Genomic DNA, 22,927 nt, shown 5'->3' with positions numbered 1-22,927 from the left:
ATGATCTTTACTTAAAATTCTTCCCAACAGGCTGAATACATAAAGCTTGAAGAGATGCTCACATCTGCTGTAATGTGCCATAACGTTAGATGGACACACGTTTCACATAGTTCCTGAACCAGAGCAGGCATCTATCACAAACATGCTGCTTGGTTCAGAGCGAAATGAGATAAAAGTGCCCCTCACAATCAGGGTACAAGAATTGCATCAAGAACTCTCAATTCCAGCATGACGCTTAGCCTTAACCTACAAATCTCCAGCATGGACGTGAAGCACAGTCTTAGGTCAAATGTCCCAATGAGGGATCTGGAAATTAGATGGTACATTTGGCCATAGCAGGTCACCTGGGTGATAGGTGCCCACCCTAGACCCCATCACAGAATTAGCAGAAGACAAAAGGAATATTAGTTCAACAGGTCATGTGTACATCAGACTGCAGAAGAGTCTTGATAGATAAGGATGGAAAAGAGAGAAGTCACTGCAACTCAGCACCAGCACTACTTTATACTCACATCCCCCTCGCACTGTGCACAGAAGCAAGAAAACACAACGACACATTAGTATGGAAACAAGTGTCAAAGGGAATGCAACTGAAAACAAGAACCAGCTGTGTGCTTTTCTGTGCAGAGTAATGCAATACCATATGTTCACTTGTATGTGATTACAGAAAAGTGTGACACACAGCGAAAATCGACAGTTCATGCGTCCTATCTATGAAATATTCAACCAGCATCATGGACTAGGGAGCTCTTTGAAGAGGAAGCTACCAATAATGGTGCTGAGATGGCATGAACTCACAGCCATTTGTGAGGGGCTCCATTTTCATCATGGACGCTTTAGGAATAAGGAGGTAGTTAAACAACCAACATCCTACCCTGCTTTTCGCCTCCAAGACCTCCGTATAAGATCTTACCTCTGGTCAGTGGCAGGGACCCAAGCTTTGGCACACTCACCAGGCTCCCTTACACGGAAGGACAAAGCCTGCCACGCAGGTGGACCCAATGCATGAGGAGGAAGGTGGGGCGTTATTTAGAGCACTAAAGGGTCCCCTCTGTGGGGCACCACGAGTGAAAGAAGAATGTGATCTGCTGCTGCTTCAGACAGAGTAGAAGTAAAGGAATTTGGATAATGTCCTCACTGCCAGGAAAGCATTGAGAAGAGGTAAAGAACATGGTCTACACCATCAGCACCAGACAACCTTTGTGTTCTCTCCCTTGTCTACCCCAATCCTGCAGATACATCACTGCCTGTCTCACAAGCGGCTCCCTTCCCCGCAGAGCCCAGACTTCCACTTGCTAGATGCAAGGCATGCAGTGGCAATGGCGGATTTTAATGTGTGATGAAGAAGTTACCGCAGCTTTCGCCTCTGCAATCTTGGCCTTCTTCAGTCGGGCTTTGCAGGCGTCGAGGTCCAGGCGCCTATTCTCCAGGATCCGTCGCTCTTTCTAGAAGCAGAAGAAACAAATATAAAATAGATTGCAAGTGAAGACATCGAAGCTCTGAAACTGACGAAAGGCTCCTTTTTTAGTTCCTGAACGAGGAGGTTCCTTCTAAAATCAACTTGTTACCTCTCCTCAAAGTCTGGTCTTCCTTCAATGGCTCCTTCTATTCCATCCGCTTCGTCACCTAATAGATTCCAACACTCTCATGAGCATTGAACATGCTCTCCATTAAACCCACATCAAAAGAAGATACCACTAGAGTGTGTTACCTATTGCCCTCAATGGAGTGATCCTCCTCTCCATAGCAGCAGTTTCCCAATCACCCTATAGCAACAGCCAACTAAACCCTGCATTCTGCCCTCATCCTGGTAGGGGTTTACCTGCTATTCCCTCAAACACTCTCAGTATGGCCATTTGCTGCTTTTTCACTGTCCTCCTCAAAACAATCTCTCCATCAAGCAGGCCTTAAGAATATCTTGGTAACTTAGGACAGAAAAATGCCTTGCAGGTAAGCACAGGTAAGAGTAAAAAAAACGTGAAGAACCTGCAAGATGTTCTTCAGTCATGTGAAGGTTTTGGTGTTCTGGATAGCTCTTGGTAGTAGGTGGAGCAGTGCCAAACAAACTCTTGCAGAAAGTGCAAGTGAACAGGGTTAGATCGGTTTCTACTGGAAGAGTAAAGAAAAGAGACATTGTGCAGCTAGCTCCATAATGCCGACACTCCTCATTAGTACAGCCAGTCAGGCGCAGAGAACACATGCACACAAGTAAGGAAGATGGAACTGGTATCTGGAAGAGACGGTATTGTGGGATTGTCAAGACTAGCAGTTTGGAAACCAGAGAGAGGCAGAAGGTGTGAAGGATCGACAAAGTGCAGGAAAGAAAATGAAAATGTCTGAGCAGATATGAATGAATAAACAGGTGGGAGCTTTGTGCAGGAGCATCAGCACGATGCACAGGAGAAAACAACACTAGAAGGATAACTCCCACACTCGGAGAGCACCAACTTGAGAAAGGCATTCTTTGCGAAGACTAGGAGCCTGCTCAGGGATGTGTTACTCGTCTGTAGCACACAGCGGATATTACACAAGCTATAATGCCATTGTTTTAATCCTTGGTGCTTCCTAAGAGTGACTGTGAGGGTACGAATTACAAGCCTGAGGGAAACGATGTAGTTTGAATTATTTGTAGGTGTCTTGCTAAGGGCTATAACTACTAGCACATGGTTCCCTAAAGGCTGGACCCAGCCCTCCATCACGAGAAAAGCTGGAACGACAACATCTTGGAGATCCAGGCTCAGCTGACCCAAAGGAATTGTATTTGTTGTTGAAAGTGCACATTCTATTTTGGATGAAAAAAAGCTGCAGCTACATTAAAAAACAGTGGCAATAAAGAGATGCAACTACCACTTTCGTAAACTGTTTGGTGGGTGTTCAATGCCCAGCCTATTTTAGGGATGGGGATTACTATAGGTGTCTTTCCTACCAAAACATTTCTGGTTAAAAATATTTGATTGAAATATCTATATAACAGGAAACTCTCTGTTTTCATTGCTAAACAGGCAGGCATGAGGTTTCATCACACTGTAAAGTGGAATGAGAACACAACCTTTTTGCTGGGTACTTGCTAGGTATTTCCACTATTTAACAATATTTCAATGAGACCTACAAAGCAGATGTTAACAGAAGTGCATCTGAAATTAGGGTTCTATGATCAACAAAATGCACACCTTTGGACCACAAGACCCCAGAGTCGGGAACACAAGGAGCCACCCAAGGTAAGGACCGAGAAATCCCACGGAGGCTGTGTGCTGAGTGGGAACACAGCTGCGTGACCAATGGAAGTCAATGGAGAAGTCGCTGTTGCAGTTTTGCAGAAGAAGGTCCCGACCCAGAAGAATTCCCTTGGAGGACAGAAGGTTGGAAAGCCACCCCACCCGTGGATGCCCAGGGAAGCCAGGTGCATTTGGGTGAAGAGACGTCAGAAACCTCCGTAGGCTACAATGGAAGACTTGGAGAAAAGTGCCTCTGGAGGAGAAGGTTGAAGAAGTCAGGTGGAATCCAAGGGTAGATTCTGTAAGTAAGGAACCTGCTGCACACTCCGTAGAAGGAAACCCGTTTGTCTGATGGTGAGGCATATTCGAAGAAATAGAGGAGACACCACCAGTTAAGGGACTCTAGCTAGGGTGGCCATCACTGTTAAGGTTATTAAGGGCGCTGCTTCGAGTGACCACTGTCGCTTGATATTTTATTGGACAAGATTCACAAAAGTCTTGAAGACCCATCAATAAAATTACCAACTGGGTTTCAGAATGGACTCACTGCAACAAAACACCGGAGGTTATCTTGATACATTTCTGGGGTTGTTTTTTTAATTTTCTCTCTTTTAACAGATGGTATAGAAAGTGCAAACAGGTGAAAATGTCGCATTATAACCTCTGAATGTTGCACATGAGGAAGGACTGGGAGCAGATTACTATGTGTTGAAAAACCGATATATCGGATAAAAATTGCGCCTTTGGAATACAATAACTACACTAAACACGGTTTGGTAGTTATTCGAGGGAACTGAACTGGCATTTACTTCTGAGATCTGCTGGGGCAATGAGTTTGTACACAGTGCCAACCTTTGTACATATGTAAATATATGTGAGGTGCCCCTTTAAGGAGTAACACCTTTTGACACAATTGTGATGGGACAGGATTTGTGTTGTAAGGGTCATCGATGTCATATTAGTTTCAAACAGAAGTGAGGAAGAGTAAAAAGGGTATATTGGGGCACTGAATATACCACACCCATGGGTGAAGTCCACTCAAATAACTCCTAGAATGCAACTATCAGGGGAGACTTGAGCAAACGGCATAAAACCATATACAGTAAACCAACAGAGCGCAACAATCCATTAAAATACAAAAGCGTTTATCCCAAGTCGCTAACACAAACTGTGCATCTTTCATGGATACTACTGGTTAAACAAACTGTTTAGGTAGATAAATATGCAAGCAACGAGCTATGCAGTTGAATTCTTAAAAATAAATTAATTGTTGAAGATTCTTGAATCAGTAACCGAAAAAAGCAAAAAAAACTTTTGAAAACAAAAAGAAATAAGACGGTATCAATCGGAATATTCCGAAATATGTACCATTCAAATGAAAAAATAAAGAGTCCTGAAGAAGAACTGAAAAGGAATTAGATATGAAACATTTTTTCTCAGTTGAAATACTTTTTGCCTACAGATGTGGGCTAACTGTAAAGGATAAGAGAGTAAAATAAGACATGCAAGTCAAATCACAACCTAAAAAAATGGGCACAGTCTGTCTTAAATGCAGACACTGAAGAATCTGCTTGAAAAGGATGGTGTTCAGCACACTAAGACTGGGTGAAGCTGCAACCAGAGAGGGTTTTTAAGCTTTAAAGAACAAGTTACTTACCTTCGGTAACAATATAACTGTAAGAGAAATATATTAGTAAAAAATTCCTTACCTTAGAATTACCCCCAGGCGTCAGACTGGATCCGGAGAATTCTTTCCTTAGCAGTACCCCTGCGCGTCGGTAGGTGGCGTCGGTCAACTTCATGTTCGTCGTCGTGATCATCGGGATGATATCGCGGTATCAACTTAGACGCCTCCCCTGCATGCTGACATCAGTTCTTTAACACGATATTCCATGCCAGAAGCGCAGAGACATCCACTAGGGCCCTAAAGGGGATTCCCTTACTCTAGAAGTCAGTTCGCAGAACGAGCAGGATGGGTGGGGCGGTAAGGATTCTATAACTAATATATGTCTCTTACAGATATATCGTTACCGAAGGTAAGTAGCTTGTTCATCTGAAGGAGACTATTAATTAGTTATATATTCCTTACCTTAGAATAGATACCCCAGCAATACCAAACCAAAGAGGTGGGTTTGTGAACTGAGTTCACACCAGAAAGTCCTGGAGAACTGAACGGCCTAAGAAGCTGTCTCTCCGGATTTGACTATCCAGGCAGTAATGCTTAATAAAACGTGTGCAGTGATGCCCACGTGGCTGCCTGGCAGATGTCACTGAGGGGGACTCCACGTCCCAAAACAGTAGTGGCTGCCGTCCCCCAGGTGGAATGGGCGTGCAGTCCTACCGGAGGACCCTTTTTCGCTAAGGAGTAACAGATCTTGATGCAAAGGACGATCCATCGAGAGATGGTCCATTTTTGCACTGGCCTACCACTGGCGCCCACATAGCCAACAAAGAGTTGACCGTCCACCCGGAATTGTTTTAGCGATCAAGATAAAATGATAACGCACATTTTGGTCCAGACAGCGGAGTCTCTCCTTCTCCTTAGAAGGATGCAGGGGCGGGAAGAAGGTGGGCAAAGTGATGGTTGGCCTATGTGGAAAGAGGTAACCAATTTGGGTAGAAGAGAAGGTCTAGTTCGAAGGACAGCCTTGTCTGGATGGACAGCAAGGAAAGAAGGTTTAGAAGATAAAGCTTGAAGTTTACTCACCCTGCGAGCAGAGGTGATGGCAACCAGAAAGGCAGTCTTTAAAGTCAAGAGTCTGAGAGGACAATTATGTAGTGGCTCGAAAGGAGCACACATAAAGTAAGTTAAGACCGGATTCAAGTCCCACTGGGGCATTACGAAAGGTATAGGAGGAAATAGGTAAGTAATGCCCTTATGAAATCTATTTACAATAGGAGACTTGAAAAGAGAAGGCTGGTCAGGAAGGCGAATAATGGCTGAAATGGCCTAAAGGCAGCCTTTAAAGGTGCCCAGAGCAGAGCCCTGCTGGGCCAAAGAAAGAATATAGAGGAGAACCTCCGAAAGAGGGGCAGAAAGGGGATCCACAGCCATTGCTGCGCACCATGCCACAAATTTGTCCCATCTACAGGTGTATACTGTCTTAGTAGAGGGACGACTGGCTACCAAGATAACATTACTGACTTCGGGAGGAAGGTCAAACGCGGTCAACTGTCTCCGCTCAATCTCCATGCAAGGAGGTGAAGGCTGGACAGATTTGTGTGGAGGACCGTCCCCTGCTGCTGCGACAGAGATCCTACTGAAGAGGCAGTCTGATCGGAGAATCTATGGCCATGTTCAAGAGCTCGGGATACCAGACTCTTCGTGCCCAATTCGGAGCCACAAGAACGACTTGGGTCCTGTTGCGCTTGATCTTCTGCAAAACTCTGGGCAAAAGAGGTATAGGCGGAAAGGCGTTTGGAAGACCGCAATTACACTAGTGATGAAAAGCGTTGCAGAGCAAGTGCCGCCTTGGAAATTCCAACGCAAAGAACTGCTGCCATTGTGCGTTCTCTTCAGTGACAAACAGATCTAACCAAGGCTCTCCCCACTGCTGAAAGATATCTTGCACCACCTCCATCGAAGATGCCATCCGAGATCCATCATGCACCGGGGGCCGAGTTTGTCCGCCCTGGCGTTCAGGGAAGCTGCCCCCTGTTGAACAACCAGGGACTTGCCCTGATGTTCCAGCCATGTCCAGAGACGAAGAGACTCTTGACATAGGGTCCACGACCCCACCCCGCCATGTTTGTTGCAGTACCACATAACAGTAGTGTGGTCTGTGCCCTCTGGGAGGAGGAAGCAGGGCGACCTTTCCACGATAGTGAATGGGAAAGAGCGATAGAATTCCCCCAAAAAGTATCCAGGAACGCCCGGTTCAAGAATATACAGTTTCACATCCTCCACCGGGCCTACCTAACGCCGGCACGACTTCAACGCTTTTACTCCGACACGACCTTCCTCTGCCCTCGTTGCCCAGCGGGGGACGCAGACTTTCACCACATGTTCTGGACGTGTCCGGGCATTCAGACCTATTGGTCATCTATCCACTCGACACTCAGGGAGCTTACCGGGTTGACCCATCTGACCACCTGGGAGGGTTGCGCATTGGGCATACTGGGGCGGAGAAAACGACACAAAATACCAATGCGCTTTGTATCCCTGGCCCACTTGCTGGCCAAACGCTGTATAGCCATGCACTGGCGTGCCACATCAGGCCCCTCACTAGCAGCATGAGTGGGGGCGGTTCTTAAATGGGCGGCTGCCGAGGAGGAGGTAATCCGTGCGGAAGAAGCCAAAGGTATCCGCAAAGTCCCAATTTCCCTAGAGTGGGCGCTTCTATTGTACCAATTCAGACAATCCCAGACCCCGGAAGACACAGTCACTGCCATCCAGACCCCCAACACGGTACAGCCCTCCGTTATGCAGGCTCCCGAGACAATGGATCCTCCACCACGACCCTCTGTTCCACCACCGGACCAGCCGGGTCCGTCTTCGCCCTTCTCTCACATTCAACGGCCGCCCACACTAATCCACACACCCGCTTCCCCCTAGGCGAGCAGCAGCTGCACTATCGAGTAGGCAATAATGGACCCATCGTGTACGCCCACCCAAACACTACAAACCCCATGGCACACCCCAGTTCAGTTTCCCCCCAGTTTCTTTCACTGGCAATGCTCTGCTACAACACAGACCACATCCTCACTGAACAAGATATTGATGTACTCCCTATTGTGATGAAGGTCTACTCTGCTACTTATGAACCACATATACCTATGCGACACAATGTTGTATGTAAGTTTACATCTTAAAAATGGCAATAAAAAGAATTTTCAAAAAAAAAACAAAAAAACAGTAGTGTGGTCTGTGAACATTTGCACTACCTTTCCTTTGACATGAATGCCTTGAGTGCCTGACAAATCGTCCAGAGCTCCAGAAGGTTGATGTGGAGCCCGGACTCCACCGGAGACCAGAGACACCTGATCTCCGCCTTTCCCATGTGGCCGCCCCATCCCAGGAGTGACTTGTCTGTCACCACTGTGAACTCTGGTTGGGGAAGGGAGAGGGATCTGCCGTTGACCCAATCCTGAATTCAGGACCCACTGCAAAGCCCGCATTTGCCACTTGGTATGATCCACCAGCAGGATGCAGGTGTCCAAGCAGCCTCAGGGTCATTCTCATTGAAACCCGTGATAGAGGCCAAACATCGGTAGCATAGCCCGAATATCCCAGACTCGCTGCTCAGGAGGATACACCCGAAATTGCGCTGTATCCAGAACTGCTCAGATGAAAAGGAGCTTCTGACAGGGATCAGGTGTGACTTCAGCACGTTGATAGTGAACCCCAACGAGTGCAGGTCCGCCGTAGTCTGGAGGTGGGAGACGACAGCTTGGGCCGAGCCCGCCTTCAACAACCAGTGATCGAGATAGGGGGAAGACAGGAACGCCTGATCTGCGCAGACGAGCTGCGACCTCCGCCATCACTTTTGGGAACACCCGAGGGGCGCTGGTTAGCCCAAAGGTGAGTACGGTAAACTGAAAATGCTCGTGGCCTACCGTGAACCGTAGGTAACGACTGTGGGCAGGCAGGACGGGGATGTGGGAGTAAGCGTCCTGCAAGTCTAACGCTACCACCCAGTCTCCATGGTCGAGGGCAGACAGGACCTGAGCTAATGTCAACAATTTGAACTTCTTCCGGAGGAAGCGGTTGACATCCCTTGGGTACCAGGAAGTAGGGGGGAGTAACAACCACAACCTACTTCTGGCACAGGGACTCGCTCGAGGGCTCCCTTGGCCAAGAGAGCCGTGACTTACTGGAGGAGATGGGCCAAGTGATCTTCCGACATGCGATGGGAGTGTTGGCGGCATTGAGGGAGTTGTAGTCTTGAAGGGGAGGGAGTAGCCCCTTCGGACTATTTGCAAAACCTACCTGTCCGATGTGATGTTGTGCTAGTGGGGGAGGTTATGGCGGATCCTGCCGACACTGGTAACTGGCGACCCTGATAGGTCGGACTAGAAGGTTTGGAGGCTGCTGCAGAGGGGGCACTGGTGGACTGGCCTGCCTGCTGGCCCCGAGACCCAAGGCGCTGGATCGCACGTTCTCGGCTGCGCAGAGGCTGGGTAGCTTGCGCCAGCCTGTGGCCCTGGGTGGAACGTGGTGAGGTACCACTTCCGTAGCCACGAAAGGGCCGAAAGGTAGATTGCAAAGTAGAAGAGGTGGTAGCGAGGCCCAAGGATCTGGCCGTAGCCCTAGAATCCTTGAAGCGCTTGAGCGCATTGTCCGCCTTGTCACCAAACAGGCGACAGCCATCAAAAGGAATGTCCAAAAGAGTCGATTGGACAGAGTGGTTGTAACAGCCCAAGAGACAAGCGGTGTTGACCGACCGCAGTCCTAAGCTGGCGGAAGAAAACATTTTCCCAAGATGGTCCAGCTTCTTGGATTCCCCATTGGGGAGCAGTAAGGAACACGCCTTTCGACGTTGAGGCTTGGACCACTAAGCTCTCAGGGGTAGGGTGTTGGGAGAGGAAAATTGGGTCGCCCGGGGCCGGGCGGTGGCGTTCGGGCAATCATACTATACACAGGAGCCCCTGTGCTGGGCTTGGACCAAGTGCCCAGAAGGATGTCTGAGAGGGCCTAATTGAACGGCAGCAGGGGCTTCGAAGAGGCCGCTGCCGGCTGAAGCACCTCAGTCTGGAGGTTAGTCCTGACTGCCACAATAGGAAGCTCGAAGCCCAAGGCCTTAGCCGCCCTACGCAACACCACAGCGTAGAAAGCTCCCTCCTCTGTGGCCACGGTAGGGGGAAAAAGCATACCAAGGTTTGGGGAGGTATCCAGACCACTGGAGTCACCCAACTCCTCTCTCCAGTCCATCTCTTCATGCTGGTCTGCTAGAGGGTCAACAGACCCCTCCCAGTCCTCCTCTGGCTGCCACTTAGGGTGATAAGGAACGCCAGGGTAGAATAGTGGTACAAAAGTATCTGTCGATGCCAGTACCTGCAGTCTGGCACCGTGTACAAGTCGGGAAGGAGGCCGGGGTCGACGCCAGCTGGGGACGCAAACGGCGGTGGAGGTTTCGTCAGAAGGATCGGCGTTGGGGAAGGTACTGTGAGGCCGACTGGTACCGATCCGGATCCAGGCCTGGATCCTTGGGGGCCCTGTGGAGCCAAGGCCAGAGCCACCGGTATCGAAGCCCTAGGGCCCCCAGCCAAGTCCACGGGGCCCAAAGGCGCGCCGGTGGAGTCGGGCAGCCCTAAGATGGAATGGAGGGCTCTGGAAAGGGGGGGAGGAGCGAGGAGCCATCCCAACAGGCTCCGAGGGCAGAGCTGGGGCACAGCAACCCTCCGTGTCCCGCGTTGCGACGGCTGTCGGACGGGGAGGAGGCGAAGATGGACTATGCTTCTTCACCTTCTTCTTGTGCTTCGACTTACCCAACAACGAAGACTTCGAGAATGAATGGTGGTGGTGGCTCCACAATCGGTCCAGCGACCTTCCCCTCGACGGGACCTCGAACGGCGCAGAGCTGACTTCGGGTCGTGGTCGTGTTCCAGGCACCAAAGGCACACGAGTTGCGGATCGGTGACTGACATTAGCTTGTGACAGGAGTCACAAGACTTGAAGCCGGGTCGAGGACTTGACATTCGTCGTGCACACGGAGTCAAAACTACTGCGAAAAGAGATCGACAAAAGTCGAAAAAGGTTAGTCAAAAAGTGACTAAGGGTACCGCTCTCTCCGGATCTGCGCTGGCTGGCACAGAAAAATAAAGAACTTACGTCAGGGCGCAGGGGCAGCGTCTAAGTAGATAACACAATATCATCCCAGCGACCACGACGCCGACGACGAGTGCGGAGTCGACAGACGCCACCTACCGACGGACAGGGGTACTACTGAGAAAAAAGTCTCCGGATCCAGTCTGACGCCTGGGGGTAATTCTAAGGTAAGGAATCTATAACCAATAGTCTCTTTCAGATTCTGAATTTATCTTATAAAATGACCATGGAGAAGAGGGCACAAGAACACAACCACAAGAAAACCGAAACATTTACCAGCCACAGAGGATCGTAAATAGCGAAACACAAACTATATTCGATGACATTATTAATAATAGTGTATCCGGACAGGAAGGACAGTATGATAGAACAGACATGGTTCCTTTTGTTTCAGACCTAGAGGAACAATGTATAAGAAGGACAGACTGTGGCAAGAAGAAAACAGACTGACATTACCCGCACTTTCATCTAGGGGATTATGGAAAAGAATAAATTTCATCAGTGATTAAGATAAAGAGTTATTACATAGGGGATTAATGGAAACGGGAATTAGATAGGGGAATATGGTAAAGGGTCCTTAAAGGGTAAATAGATAATGGACTATGGGACAGAATAGATAGTAAATTATGGGAGACGGAAATTACATAGGGGATTATGGAAAAGAATAAATTAGATCAGGCATTAAGGGAAAGAGTTATTACATAGGGGATTATGGGAAATGGGAATTAGATAGGGAATTATGGAAAAAGGGTAATTAATAGAAGATTATGGGAAAAAATAATTAGATAAGGGACTATGGGACAGTAATCCGATGCGGGATTATGGAAGACAAATTAGATAGGGGAATGTGGTAAAGGGTAATTAATAGGCAATAATAAGAAAGGGAAAATAGCTAAGGGACTATGGGAAAGAGTAATTAGATGGAAGGTTACGGGAAAAGGTAATCGGATAAAGAATTATGAGAAAGGACAATAAATGTAGGAGACGCTTACAATGGGAATGACCTCCCCTTCTTAGATTAGATTAACCACGTGGAGTGATAGAAATTATGCTATTTGTGCTTTCAGCTATATTAAACTGATAATTATTTCTACATGATGAAGAGTATATTTTAACTGTATTTTAACTCTTTTATTTGGTACTTTTATGGCTTCTCTAACTGTCTGAATAAAGATTATTATGACTATGCCAAACGAATGATTCATGATTTTCTTTTCATAGACCTCCGTAAGAGCCTGACCGAAGGAGCATTTTGCCTGGAATATATTTAGCATCATTTGTAGCAAGTTTCAGAAGAATTAAGGAGACAATTTATGTAAAAGAAGCCCTAATGGGACTTGGACTAAAGGATACTGTTTTGTTCTGAGCAGTTGCTCAATAGTACAGGAAACATTATCAAGCAACATAACACTAATCTTTGGTGTAACAGTTATCCTTACATAGTAGTTGTTTAGATAGCACAAAAACAGCTGAGATCACCTGGCAGACACAACGCCCCGACCGCTTGGTTCAGAGCTAACGGCTTAGCAGTGAAAGTATAGGGTGCGCTTTCTTCAGTTGGCTTATACACAGCTGGGAGTCAGTTAGTGCACAGACACTGACCCAACTGGGTGCACTGACCAGTTAGCACACAGACAGCACTGACTCCTCCGAGTTCAGCTATCCTCCGACCACTGATAGCAGTTGGTCAACTATCTCAAACTAGCACACAGACCGTCCTGGATCAGCAAGGTTCAGCTAGCACACAGACAGCACTGGGTCAGCTGGGGTCACACAGCACAGGGTCAGCTGGGGTCACACAGCACACAGCACTGGGTCAGCTGACAGACAGCACTGGGCCAGCTGGGGTCAGCTCACACACAGACAGCACTAGGTCGCCTAGCACACAGACAGCACTGGCTCAGAAGCGTTCAGCTAGCGCACAGACAGCACTGGGTCAGCAGGGTTCAGCTAGCGCACAGACAGCACTGGGTCAGCTAAGGTCAGCTAGCAAACAGCACGGGGACAGCACACATACAGCACTGGGTCGGCAGGGTTCAACTAGCACACAGACAGCACTGGGTCAGCTAAGGTCAGCTAGCAAACACCATGGGGACAGCACACAGACCGTACTGGGTCGGCAGGGTTCAGGTAGCACGCAGAAAGCACTGGGTCGGCAGGGTTCAGCTAGCGCACAGACAGCACTGGGTCAGCTAAGGTCAGCTAGCAAACAGCACGGGGACAGCACACAGACCGCATTGGGTCGGCAGGGTTCAGGTAGCACGCAGAAAGCACTGGGTCAACTAGCACACAGACAGCACCGGGTCAACTAGCACACAGACAGCACCGGGTCAACTAGCACACAGACAGCACCGGAGGTGCTGCTTTCCACTAGCATACAGCTGCTGCCCAGACGCAAACAGTCCTTGGTGCACTAGCTTCAGCTAGTACCCACAAGCTGACCGCAGGATGTCTGCTCACTTCACCCCAGACAATGCAGGATCTGCTGGCTTAAGCTGACACACACCATTCAGTCAGCTGGGTTCAACTAGTGCTCGGACACAGGCTGTACAAGGTCCACTGGCTTTAGGACGCACACAGATAGCACTGGGTCGGCAAGGATCAGCTAGCGCACAGACAGCACTGGGTCAGCTAGCACACAGACAGCGCTGGGCCAGCTAGCACACAGACAGCGCTGGGCCAGCTAGCACACAGACAGCGCTGGGCCAGCTAGCACACAGACAGCGCTGGGCCAGCTAGCACACAGACAGCGCTGGGTCAGCTAGCACACAGACAGCGCTGGGTCAGCTAGCACACAGACAGCGCTGGGTCAGCTAGCACACAGACAGCGCTGGGTCGGCAGGGATCAGCTGGCGACAGACAGCACTGGGTCGGCAGGGTTCAGCTGGCACACAGACAGCACTGGGTCAGCAGGGTTCAGCTAGCGCACAGACAGCACTGGGTCAGCTATGGTCTGCTAGCGCACAGACAGCACTGGGTTTGCAGGGTTCAGCTAGCACACAGACCGCACTGGGTCAGCAGGGTTCAGCTAGCGCACAGACAGCACTGGGTCGGCAGGGTTCAGCTAGCGCACAGACAGCACTGGGTTGGCAGGGTTCAGCTAACACACAGACAACACTGGGCCAGCTAGCACACAGACAGCACTGGGTCAGCAAGCACACAGACAGCACTGGGTCAGCTAGCACACAGACCGCACTGGGTCGACATGGGTCAGGTAACACACAGACAGCACTGGGCCAGCTAGCGCACAGACAGCACTGAGTCAGCAGGATTCAGCTAGAGCAATGAAAGCACTGGGTCGGCAGGGTTCAGCTAGTGCACCAACAGCACTTGGTCGGCAGGACTCAGCTAGCGCACACACAGCACTGGGTCCGCAGTGTTCAGCTAGCGCACACACAGCACTGGGTCAACAGGGCTCAGCTAACGCGCACACACAGCACTGTGTCGGTAGGGCTCACCTAGCGCACAGAAAGCACTAGGTCGGCAGGGTTCAGCTAGTGCACAGACAGCAGTGGGTCGGCAGGGTTCAGCTAGCGCACAGACGGCACTGGGCCAGCTGAGGTCAGCTAGCACACAGACAGCACTGGGACAGCACACATACAGCACTGGGTTGGCAGGGTTCAGCTAGCACACAGACAACACTGGGCCAGCTTGCACAGACAGCAGTGGGCCAGCAAGCACACAGACAGCACTGGGTCAGCTAGCACACAGACAGCACTGGGTCAGCAGGGTTCAGCTAGCGCAGACAGCACTGGGTCAGCAGGGTTCAGCTAGCGCACAGACAGCACTGGGTTAGCTATGGTCAGCTAGCGCACAGACAGCACTGGGTTAGCTATGGTCAGCTAGCGCACAGACAGCACTGGGTTTGCAGGGTTCAGCTAGCGCACAGACAGCACTGGGTCAGCAGGGTTCAGCTAGCGCACAGACAGCACTGGGTCAGCAGGGTTCAGCTAGCGCACAGACAGCACTGGGTCGGCAGGGTTCAGCTAGCGCACAGACAGCACTGGGTCGGCAGGGTTCAGCTAGCACACAGACAGCACTGGGCCAGCTTGCACAGACAGCACTGGGCCAGCTTGCACAGACAGCACTGGGCAGCAAGCACACAGACAGCACTGGGCCAGCTAGCACACAGACAGCACTGGGTCAGCAGGGTTCAGCTAGCGCAGACAGCACTGGGTCAGCCAGGGCCAGCTAGCACACAGACAGTGCTGGGCCAGCTAGCACACAGACAGCGCTGGGCCAGCTAGCACACAGACAGCGCTGGGCCAGCTAGCACACAGACAGCGCTGGGCCAGCTAGCACACAGACAGCGCTGGGTCAGCAGGGCTCAGCTAGCGCACAGACAGCACTGGGTCGGCAGGGTTCAGCTAGAGCAACGACAGCACTGGGTCAGCACAAATAAAGCAATGGGTCGGCAGGGTGCAGCTAGCGCACAGACAGCACAGGGTCAGCAGGGTTCAGCTAGCGCACACAGCACTTGGTCAGCAGATATCAGCTAGCGCACAGACAGCACTAGGTCGGCAGGGTTCAGCTAGCGCACAGACAGCACTAAGTCGGCAGGGTTTAGCTATAACACAGACAGCACTGAGTCGGCAGGGTTTAGCTAGAACACAGACAGCACAGAGTCGGCAGGGTTTAGCTAGAACACAGACAGCACAGAGTCGGCAGGGTTTAGCTAGAACACAGACAGCACAGAGTCGGCAGGGTTTAGCTAGAACACAGACAGCACAGTCGGCAGGGTTTAGCTAGAACACAGACAGCACAGTCGGCAGGGTTCAGCTAGCGCACACAAAACTGGGTCAGCAGATTTCAGCTAGCACACAGACAGCACTGGGTCGCTGGGTTCAGCCAGCACCAAGACACTGACAGCAAGAGGTCTGTATGCAGAGTGGGTTCTCTGGCTTCAGTTAACATCCACACTAGACTCAGTTATTTTTTTAAGACTCTTCTCTTCTAATCTCTTGCCTTTCTGGGATGAAATGCTTTTACAAGTGTGAACAATCCACAAGTTAAAGACACAGCCTTGGGGATTAAGGGGGCACTGTCCACTTTTGCTTCTGGCACCAGAATGATAGGGATGCCTGGAATAAAAGGACCTAAAGTCCATTTAAGTTAATGCAGAGAGCCCAGCTCTAGGCATGCCTCACTTACAGAAATGGTCCTCCAGTCTCCTTCCAAGAAGTTACGCAGGGGTGTCAGGAAGTTGATGGAAGAAGAGTGTATGAAGTCTCGCTCTGCTCCTCCCAGGCGTTTCTCTGTCTCGCCGACTTTAAGGAGAGTCATCCCTGGTGTAAAAAATAAAGAGATCAGAACTCCAGCCAAGGGAAACACTACATACCCATTCCTGCTCACTGTGCAGCAAGCACGGTGGCTCTAGGCACTGGTAGATATATGTATGTGCTCCAGATTCCAGCGATGGGGTCTGTGTATGGTGATTTGTGTTCGAACCATGAGTTGGTATGTTGGGAGTGGGAGGGGGCAGGGTGTTTGTGTGTGTTTTTTTTTTTAAAGGGCCCAGAACCATGGAGCCGACTGTGCACCTGTAAAAGCACACCCACCCACACAGTGCTGTAGCGTATGGGTTTGTGCGCATCCACGCCATAGAGCTATGCATGTGTGCTTGCGCTGGAATAAAAGTTCATGTATGTCAGAGCGATGTGTGTGTGCTTGCTGTATACTACCAATACACAGTCCATGCATGTCAGCGCCATGTGTGTAAGCCTGCTGTATACTACCAACAGTCCATGTATGTCAGAGCGATGTGTGCGCGCTTCCTCTAAGCTACTAGTAGTCTGTGCATGTCAGAGTTATGTATATGTGATTTCTATGTACTAACAGTCAATGTATGTCAGAGCTATGTGTGTGTGCTTGATGTATACTATCAATAAACAGTCCATGCATGTCAGAGCATGTGTGTGAGCCTGCTGTATACTACCAACAGTCCACGTATGCCAGAGCGATGTGTGTGTGCTTGCTGTATACTATCAACAGTCCATGCATGTCAGAGGTATGTGTGTGTGCCTGCTGTATACTACCAACAGTCCATGCATGTCAGAGCTATGTGTGTGTGCTTGCTGTATACTACCAACAGTCCATGTATGTCAGAGCTATGCAAGTGTGCTTGCTGTATACTACCAACAGTCCATGAATATCAGAGCTATCATAGTATGCTTGCTGTATACTACCAACAGTCCATGTATGTCAGAGCTATGTGTGTGTGCTTGCTGTATACTACCAACAGTCCATGAATATCAGAGCTATCATAGTATGCTTGCTGTATACTACCAACAATCCATGCATGTCAGAAGTATGTGTGTGTGCCTGCTGTATACTACCAACAGTCCATGCATGTCCGAGCTATGTGTGTGTGCTTGCTGTATACTACCAACAGTCCATGTATGTCAGAGCTATGCAAGTGTGCTTGCTGTATACTACCAACAGTCCATGAATATCAGAGCTATCTAAGTATGCTTGCTGTATACTACCAACAATCCATGCATGTCAGAGCTATGTGTGTGTGCCTGCTGTATACTACCAACAGTCCATGTATGTCAGAGCTATGTGTGTGCCTGCTATATACTACCAACAGTCCATGTATGTCAGAGCTATGTATATGCACTTCCTCTAAGCTACTAGTAGTCTGTGCATGTCAGAGTTATGTATATGTGCTTGCTGTATACTAACAGTCCATGCATGTCAGAGCTATGTGTGTGTGCTTGCTGTATACTACCAACAGTCCATGCATGTCAGAGCTGTGTGTGTGTGCTTGCTGTGTAGACTTTGTAACGCGGAGTCTGACGTTTTCATGTGCAAAACATGCATTAAAGGGTTCCTTTGACCTCTGGTGGCCAGAGGTTCTTTTTGGGAAGTAATCTTTTGAGTGTGGCTACTTGTGACTTTAGTTGTGGACAAGTTCCCGTTACACTTATCTTGGGGTTCTGCACGCTTGCACCATCACCAGAGATGCCCAAATGTCACTACAACTCCATACAAATTAAATTCTGGTACTCAAAAACTATGTACGTGAAGAAGCAGCAGAGCTAGAAGACATAGGGGAAAGAATCAACACTGCCTGCGTGGAGGCCTCACGCAGAAAACCACCCCCTGCTTTGACTAACACTTTGTATGCCAGGCTCTGTTCACCTGCACGTTTTCCCTGCATTTTATTTCCGCCCTGCATGCACTGCTGCCAGGATGAAGGTCACGTGCAGGAAGTTAGAAAATAAAACCACAGCACCCCCTTCTCCAACCATGCACTGCTGCCAGGATGAAGGTCACGTGCAGGGAGTCCAAAAAGAAGACCACAGCACCCCCTTCTCCAACCATGCACTGCTGCCAGGATGAAGGTCACGTGCAGGGAGTCAGAAAAGAAGCCCGCAGCACCCCCTTCTCCCACCATGCACTGCTGCCAGGGTACAGGTCACATGCAGGGAGTCAGAAAATAAGACAACAGCACCCCCTTCTCCCACCTTGCACTGCTGCCAGGGTGCAGGTCACATGCAGGGAGTCAGAAAAGAAGCCCTCAGCACCCCCCTCTCCCACCATGCACTGCTGCCAGGGTGCAGGTCACATGCAGGGAGTCAGAAAAGAAGACAACAGCACTCCCTTCTCCAACCATGCACTGCTGCCAGGGTGCAGGTCACGTGCAGGGAGTCAGAAAAGAAGACCACAGCACCCCTTCTCCAACCATGCACTGCTGCCAGAGTGCAGGTCGCATGCAGGGAGTCAGAAAAGAAGTCCATAGCACCACCTTTTCCATGCATGCATTGCTGCCAGGATGCAGGTCACGTGCGGGGAAAATCAGAAAATAAGCCCTCAGCACCCCCTTCTCCCAAAAGTCACTGCTGCCAGGGTGCAGGGAGTCAGAAGTACAAGTTACTTACCTTTGGTAACTATGTATCTGGTAGAGACTATTCTAGCCGCAGATTCCTTAACGTAGAATTATCCCAAGGCGTGAGACTGGATCTGGAATTTTTATTGCCACAGCATCTCTGCGCGCCGGGGGGCGGCACCAGATGACTCCGCCCTGACGTTATCCGCGGACGTGATGTCAGCGAGGTCACATAAGTCCCACCCCGGTGTGCTGACGTCAGTTTTCTTTGGAGAACTTTTCTGCGCCACAACGCGGAGCCACCACAAACAAAACTGTGAGAGTATGGGAACAGTGCGTGAAAAAATCTATGAAACCGAAAGGGAAAAAGCGAATGGTGAGGAGCAGCACCATTAGGGACAGTGTCGGACACTGTTACTGAAAGTAATGGAAGGGAAAGAGCAGAGCACCTCCCTGAGAAGCAACCCTGCAAAGCGAAGGCGATATCCTCCCTGGAAGCAGAAAAAAACATGTGAAAAATGTCATGGTAGACGACAAAGTCTGCAACCACAATCTAGAACAGTGAAGGGCAACAAGTCCCGAACAGTGGAGTAACGACAAATTACCCCAAGACAACACCATCGAGGAGTGTCGTATCCCCTGTAAAGAGCGAAGAGTATGAGTAGGCCCAGGGTGTAGGGATACAGACGTACACATGAACCTACTGTCCAGTTACCAGAAAGGAAGAACAAATAAACTAAACTAAACATCCCGCCAGGGAGGTAGTGAAAGAGGGCACTTGCAGAAGACAAAGCCACCCGGAGGGAGGCGAGTGCAGAAGACCGAGCTGAAGGTCCTCGCAGAATGGGGAGGAAGGGCGGGCCGTGAAGGAATCTGCAGCTAGAATCGTCTCTACCAGATACATCGTAACCGAAGGTAAGTTACTTGTACATCGGATAGAGACTACTAGCCGCAGATTCCTTAACGTAGAATAGATACCCTAGCCATACCCAGAGGGGAGGAGGGTCTGCGAGAGAACCTCACCAGCTTGGAAGAACACAGGGTCCCAACAGTGGATGTGTCAGGGGGACAGGAAGGAAGGCCCATCCCCCACCAAGCAGAAGTAATCCAGAACAAGGAGAAGGGAAGGCCAGGATACCACAAGCCTACCCGAGGGGCAAAGTGCGTCTGCCAGAAAACCCGGAGGGACGGACGGCACCAAGAGAGTACCAAAGGAAGAAAAGAACCACCCACAAAATCCAAGGAGAAGAGGTGGAAACGGAGGCAGAGCACACTGCGAAGGTGACAGCTGAACGGCATCAGCCCCGAGGCAGGGGACAAGGCAGAAACAGCCCCACAGCCGAGAAGCATATACGTGAGAAGGAAGACACAGTTGTACAAAGCTCCGGCAGAGCAAGGGACAGGAGTACACGCCAAGGCCCACGGAGGTGGACCATAACGACCAGACGTGTGCAATACTATGAAGTAGTATGCCCAGAAAAACCAGAGTGCAAGACGAAGACAGAGGCAAAGGAACCCCAGAACAAGCCCCAGAGAAAGACCGTGCAAGTGGCATAACCCGTCCCACGAAGAGAAGTGGGACCTGCCAGAAGACAAGAGAGAAATATGTAGTACAGACCTAAAGCTGTCAACCAGAACACAGGGGAACACCAGGAATAACCTAGCCCCCCCTGGAACATAAGGCATAGGATCATGCCGAAAAGTCAGATAATAAGGTGGAAACACCACGACACTACGCCGTAGACGGCATGACAAAAGTCGGTATGGTGATCCAGAGGCTGAAGAGGGCAGGCAAGCCCCGCAGAAAAGGGATAGAAACACCATCAGACACTGAGCAGGACAGAACCTGGAGCAGCACAAGCTGCACTAAGGCGGAAGAGAAAAAGAGACCGCACCAAGCGGTATACAGTGACGCCTGGAAACGCGAGGAACCCGAGAAGGTATCCACACCCGCCCAGCTTAGGACAGAGCTATACAATAGCCTACAAGTACCCCACCTAGGGTATGACACGTCCCCAAACAAAACAGTGGAACACCTCTTAGGGAAACCCGCAGCAGAGGTCAAGAACATAAAGGACCTGAGGGTAGCACCACAGGCGGCTTACCAATCAGCCAAAAAATACACAGATGGTCCAAACTGAGGACCAAGACGGCTTCACTAAAAGCCAAAAAACACACCACACAAAAGCTGAAGGGCTGAACCAGCAGCCAAAAGCACAGAGGGACCAACTTAAGGACCCTGAAGGCATTCCAAGCCACACACAGCACACAGATGGGCCAACCGAAACACTAGGCCCAAAGAGTAAGGTTGGATAACGCCTACCATAAGGCACCTTAGGACCGACAAGCTGAAGCTTACGGAGGGGGATGGAGCTCCGCAAGGAGTCGTTGAATGGCGGAGTCCGCGTGGGTGTTAAACAAAAGAATCCAATCAAAAGGCAGGTCAACAAGACGCTCCCGAATATTCTCCGGAAAGACACCATCCCGTAACCAAGCATGGCGGCGGAGGGCCACAGAACTCGCCATAGCGCGGGCGAGAGAATCAGAAACATCCAAGGCCAAGCGGAGAATAAATGCAGCTAGCTCCCGACCATTCAGCACATGGTGCCGCAGATCAGCGCAGACACCTTCATGGGAGGTACGAGACAGAAGGGACTCCGCGGAATCCCATATGTCGGAGGTAGCCCTGGCCAACACACAAAGTGTGTTGAGCGCTGGCAGAGCAGCACTAGTGGAAGCAAAAATGTTACACCCCCAGGAGTCCAACCACCGGGCCTCCCGTGACGGAGGGAGCAACACTGAAGGCAAGGAAGGAAAAGCAGTCTGCAGGACAGGGCCCTAGGCAGATGGGTGGGAGGAAAGGCAGACTGGATCGTGCGAGGCAGGACGGTGGCGGTGGAGGAGCGGCTGAGGCACCGGATCCCCCATAGCAGGACGCCCCCAGGCTCCCAGAAGAGAGTTGTGGAGCAAACCTTCAAATGGAAGAAGCAGCTCCCCTCCACCAGAGCCCTGGTGGAGAACCTCCAACAAATGGACCGTAGGGAGTGGAGCGACCGGGTTGCCCATTTGCAAAATGCCAGTGGCCGTGGAAATTGCCCGGACAAAGGCTACACTCACCTCGGTAGGGCGTCGTGTGGGAGAGAGCAACTCTTCCGTGGGCGAAGGCTGCAGGCTAAGCCGCCTGTCCCGAGCCCCGCTGGAGGAAGAAACGGCCAGCTCCTGTAGGATGGAAGACCCATGGACGAGTGAGGGGCCTGAGGAGTCTCCGGAGAAGGCGGAGAAGCCTGCGGGGCAATCAACAGAGGTGCGGGAGAGCGGGTCCGGGAGCTGTGGCCGCAGAGACGGCGTAGAACCCGCCCTGGAATACGCCGGGGAAAAGGCAACGATGCGGCGTCCAGTCTCCGGTGAAGAGGAGACAAGGAGGTGACAAACCTCCGGAGAGGAAGGGACATCCGGAGAAGAGTCGACGATCCAACGTCGGGACGGCGCCGTGGAGTCCGCCATGGGCACCGGTGTGACCTCGATCGGCGCCGAAGTGTCCACCAGGGGTGCCGAGTCGACCACCACCACCACGTGCCTCTGAGGAGAAAGGGGCTGGGTCGGAGCCGAAGTGGACAATGAACGGCGCCGAAAAGGCGCTGTCTCGACCTCCGACGAGGCAGCCGCCTGCACAGAGGACCGAGGGGGACTCAGGGAGGCGCCTGGGTCCCGGCCTCCACCTGCAGTGCCGCCGGGGAGGAAAGGCGTCGGCGCCGGAAAGGCGTCGGCTCGGCCTCCGGTAAGACAGCCGCCTGCCCAGAGGACCGAGGGGGACTCGGGGACGAATCGCGAGTCCCAGCGACCTCCTGCGATGCCACAGGGAACCCTGTGGAGTTTTGCGGCAAGGCAGGGACGCCGAGGGTCGAAGAGGGGAACCCCGTAGCGCCGCACCCCAACGACACCACACCTCCGAAACCTGAAGCCAAACTCGTCGGCACCGGGCTTGAAGCCGCCGTCGAGTCTGCAGAAGGCCCCCCACATGGAGAGGGAGCCGCAGACGTCTCAGGGAGAGGAGGGGGGCCCAAAGAAGCCTGCAGAGCCGCAGCGTAGGCCTTCATTTGGGCCCTCGTCACC

The 22,927-nt window shown here is 50.9% G+C and overlaps 1 protein-coding gene across 8 annotated transcripts in view; it reads right to left on the bottom strand.

Moving 5' to 3' along the window:
- Positions 1 to 22,927, bottom strand: part of SH3GLB2 (SH3 domain containing GRB2 like, endophilin B2) — a 318,008-nt gene that overhangs the window by 96,335 nt on the left and 198,746 nt on the right. For all 8 annotated transcript variants that reach the window (XM_085614028.1, XM_085614022.1, XM_085614021.1 and 5 more), the window contains exons 4-5: positions 16,135 to 16,268; positions 1,353 to 1,445 (exon numbers count right to left, since the gene is read on the bottom strand). In XM_085614028.1, the coding sequence (XP_085470154.1) occupies positions 1,353 to 1,445; positions 16,135 to 16,268 (227 nt within the window). The remainder of the gene's footprint in view (positions 1 to 1,352; positions 1,446 to 16,134; positions 16,269 to 22,927) is intronic.

The sequence above is a fragment of the Triturus cristatus genome, chromosome 1_2, assembly GCF_964204655.1.
Source record: "Triturus cristatus chromosome 1_2, aTriCri1.1, whole genome shotgun sequence".
Classification (NCBI taxonomy): Eukaryota; Metazoa; Chordata; class Amphibia; order Caudata; family Salamandridae; genus Triturus; species Triturus cristatus.
This window is presented reverse-complemented; position numbering and strand designations above follow the sequence as displayed.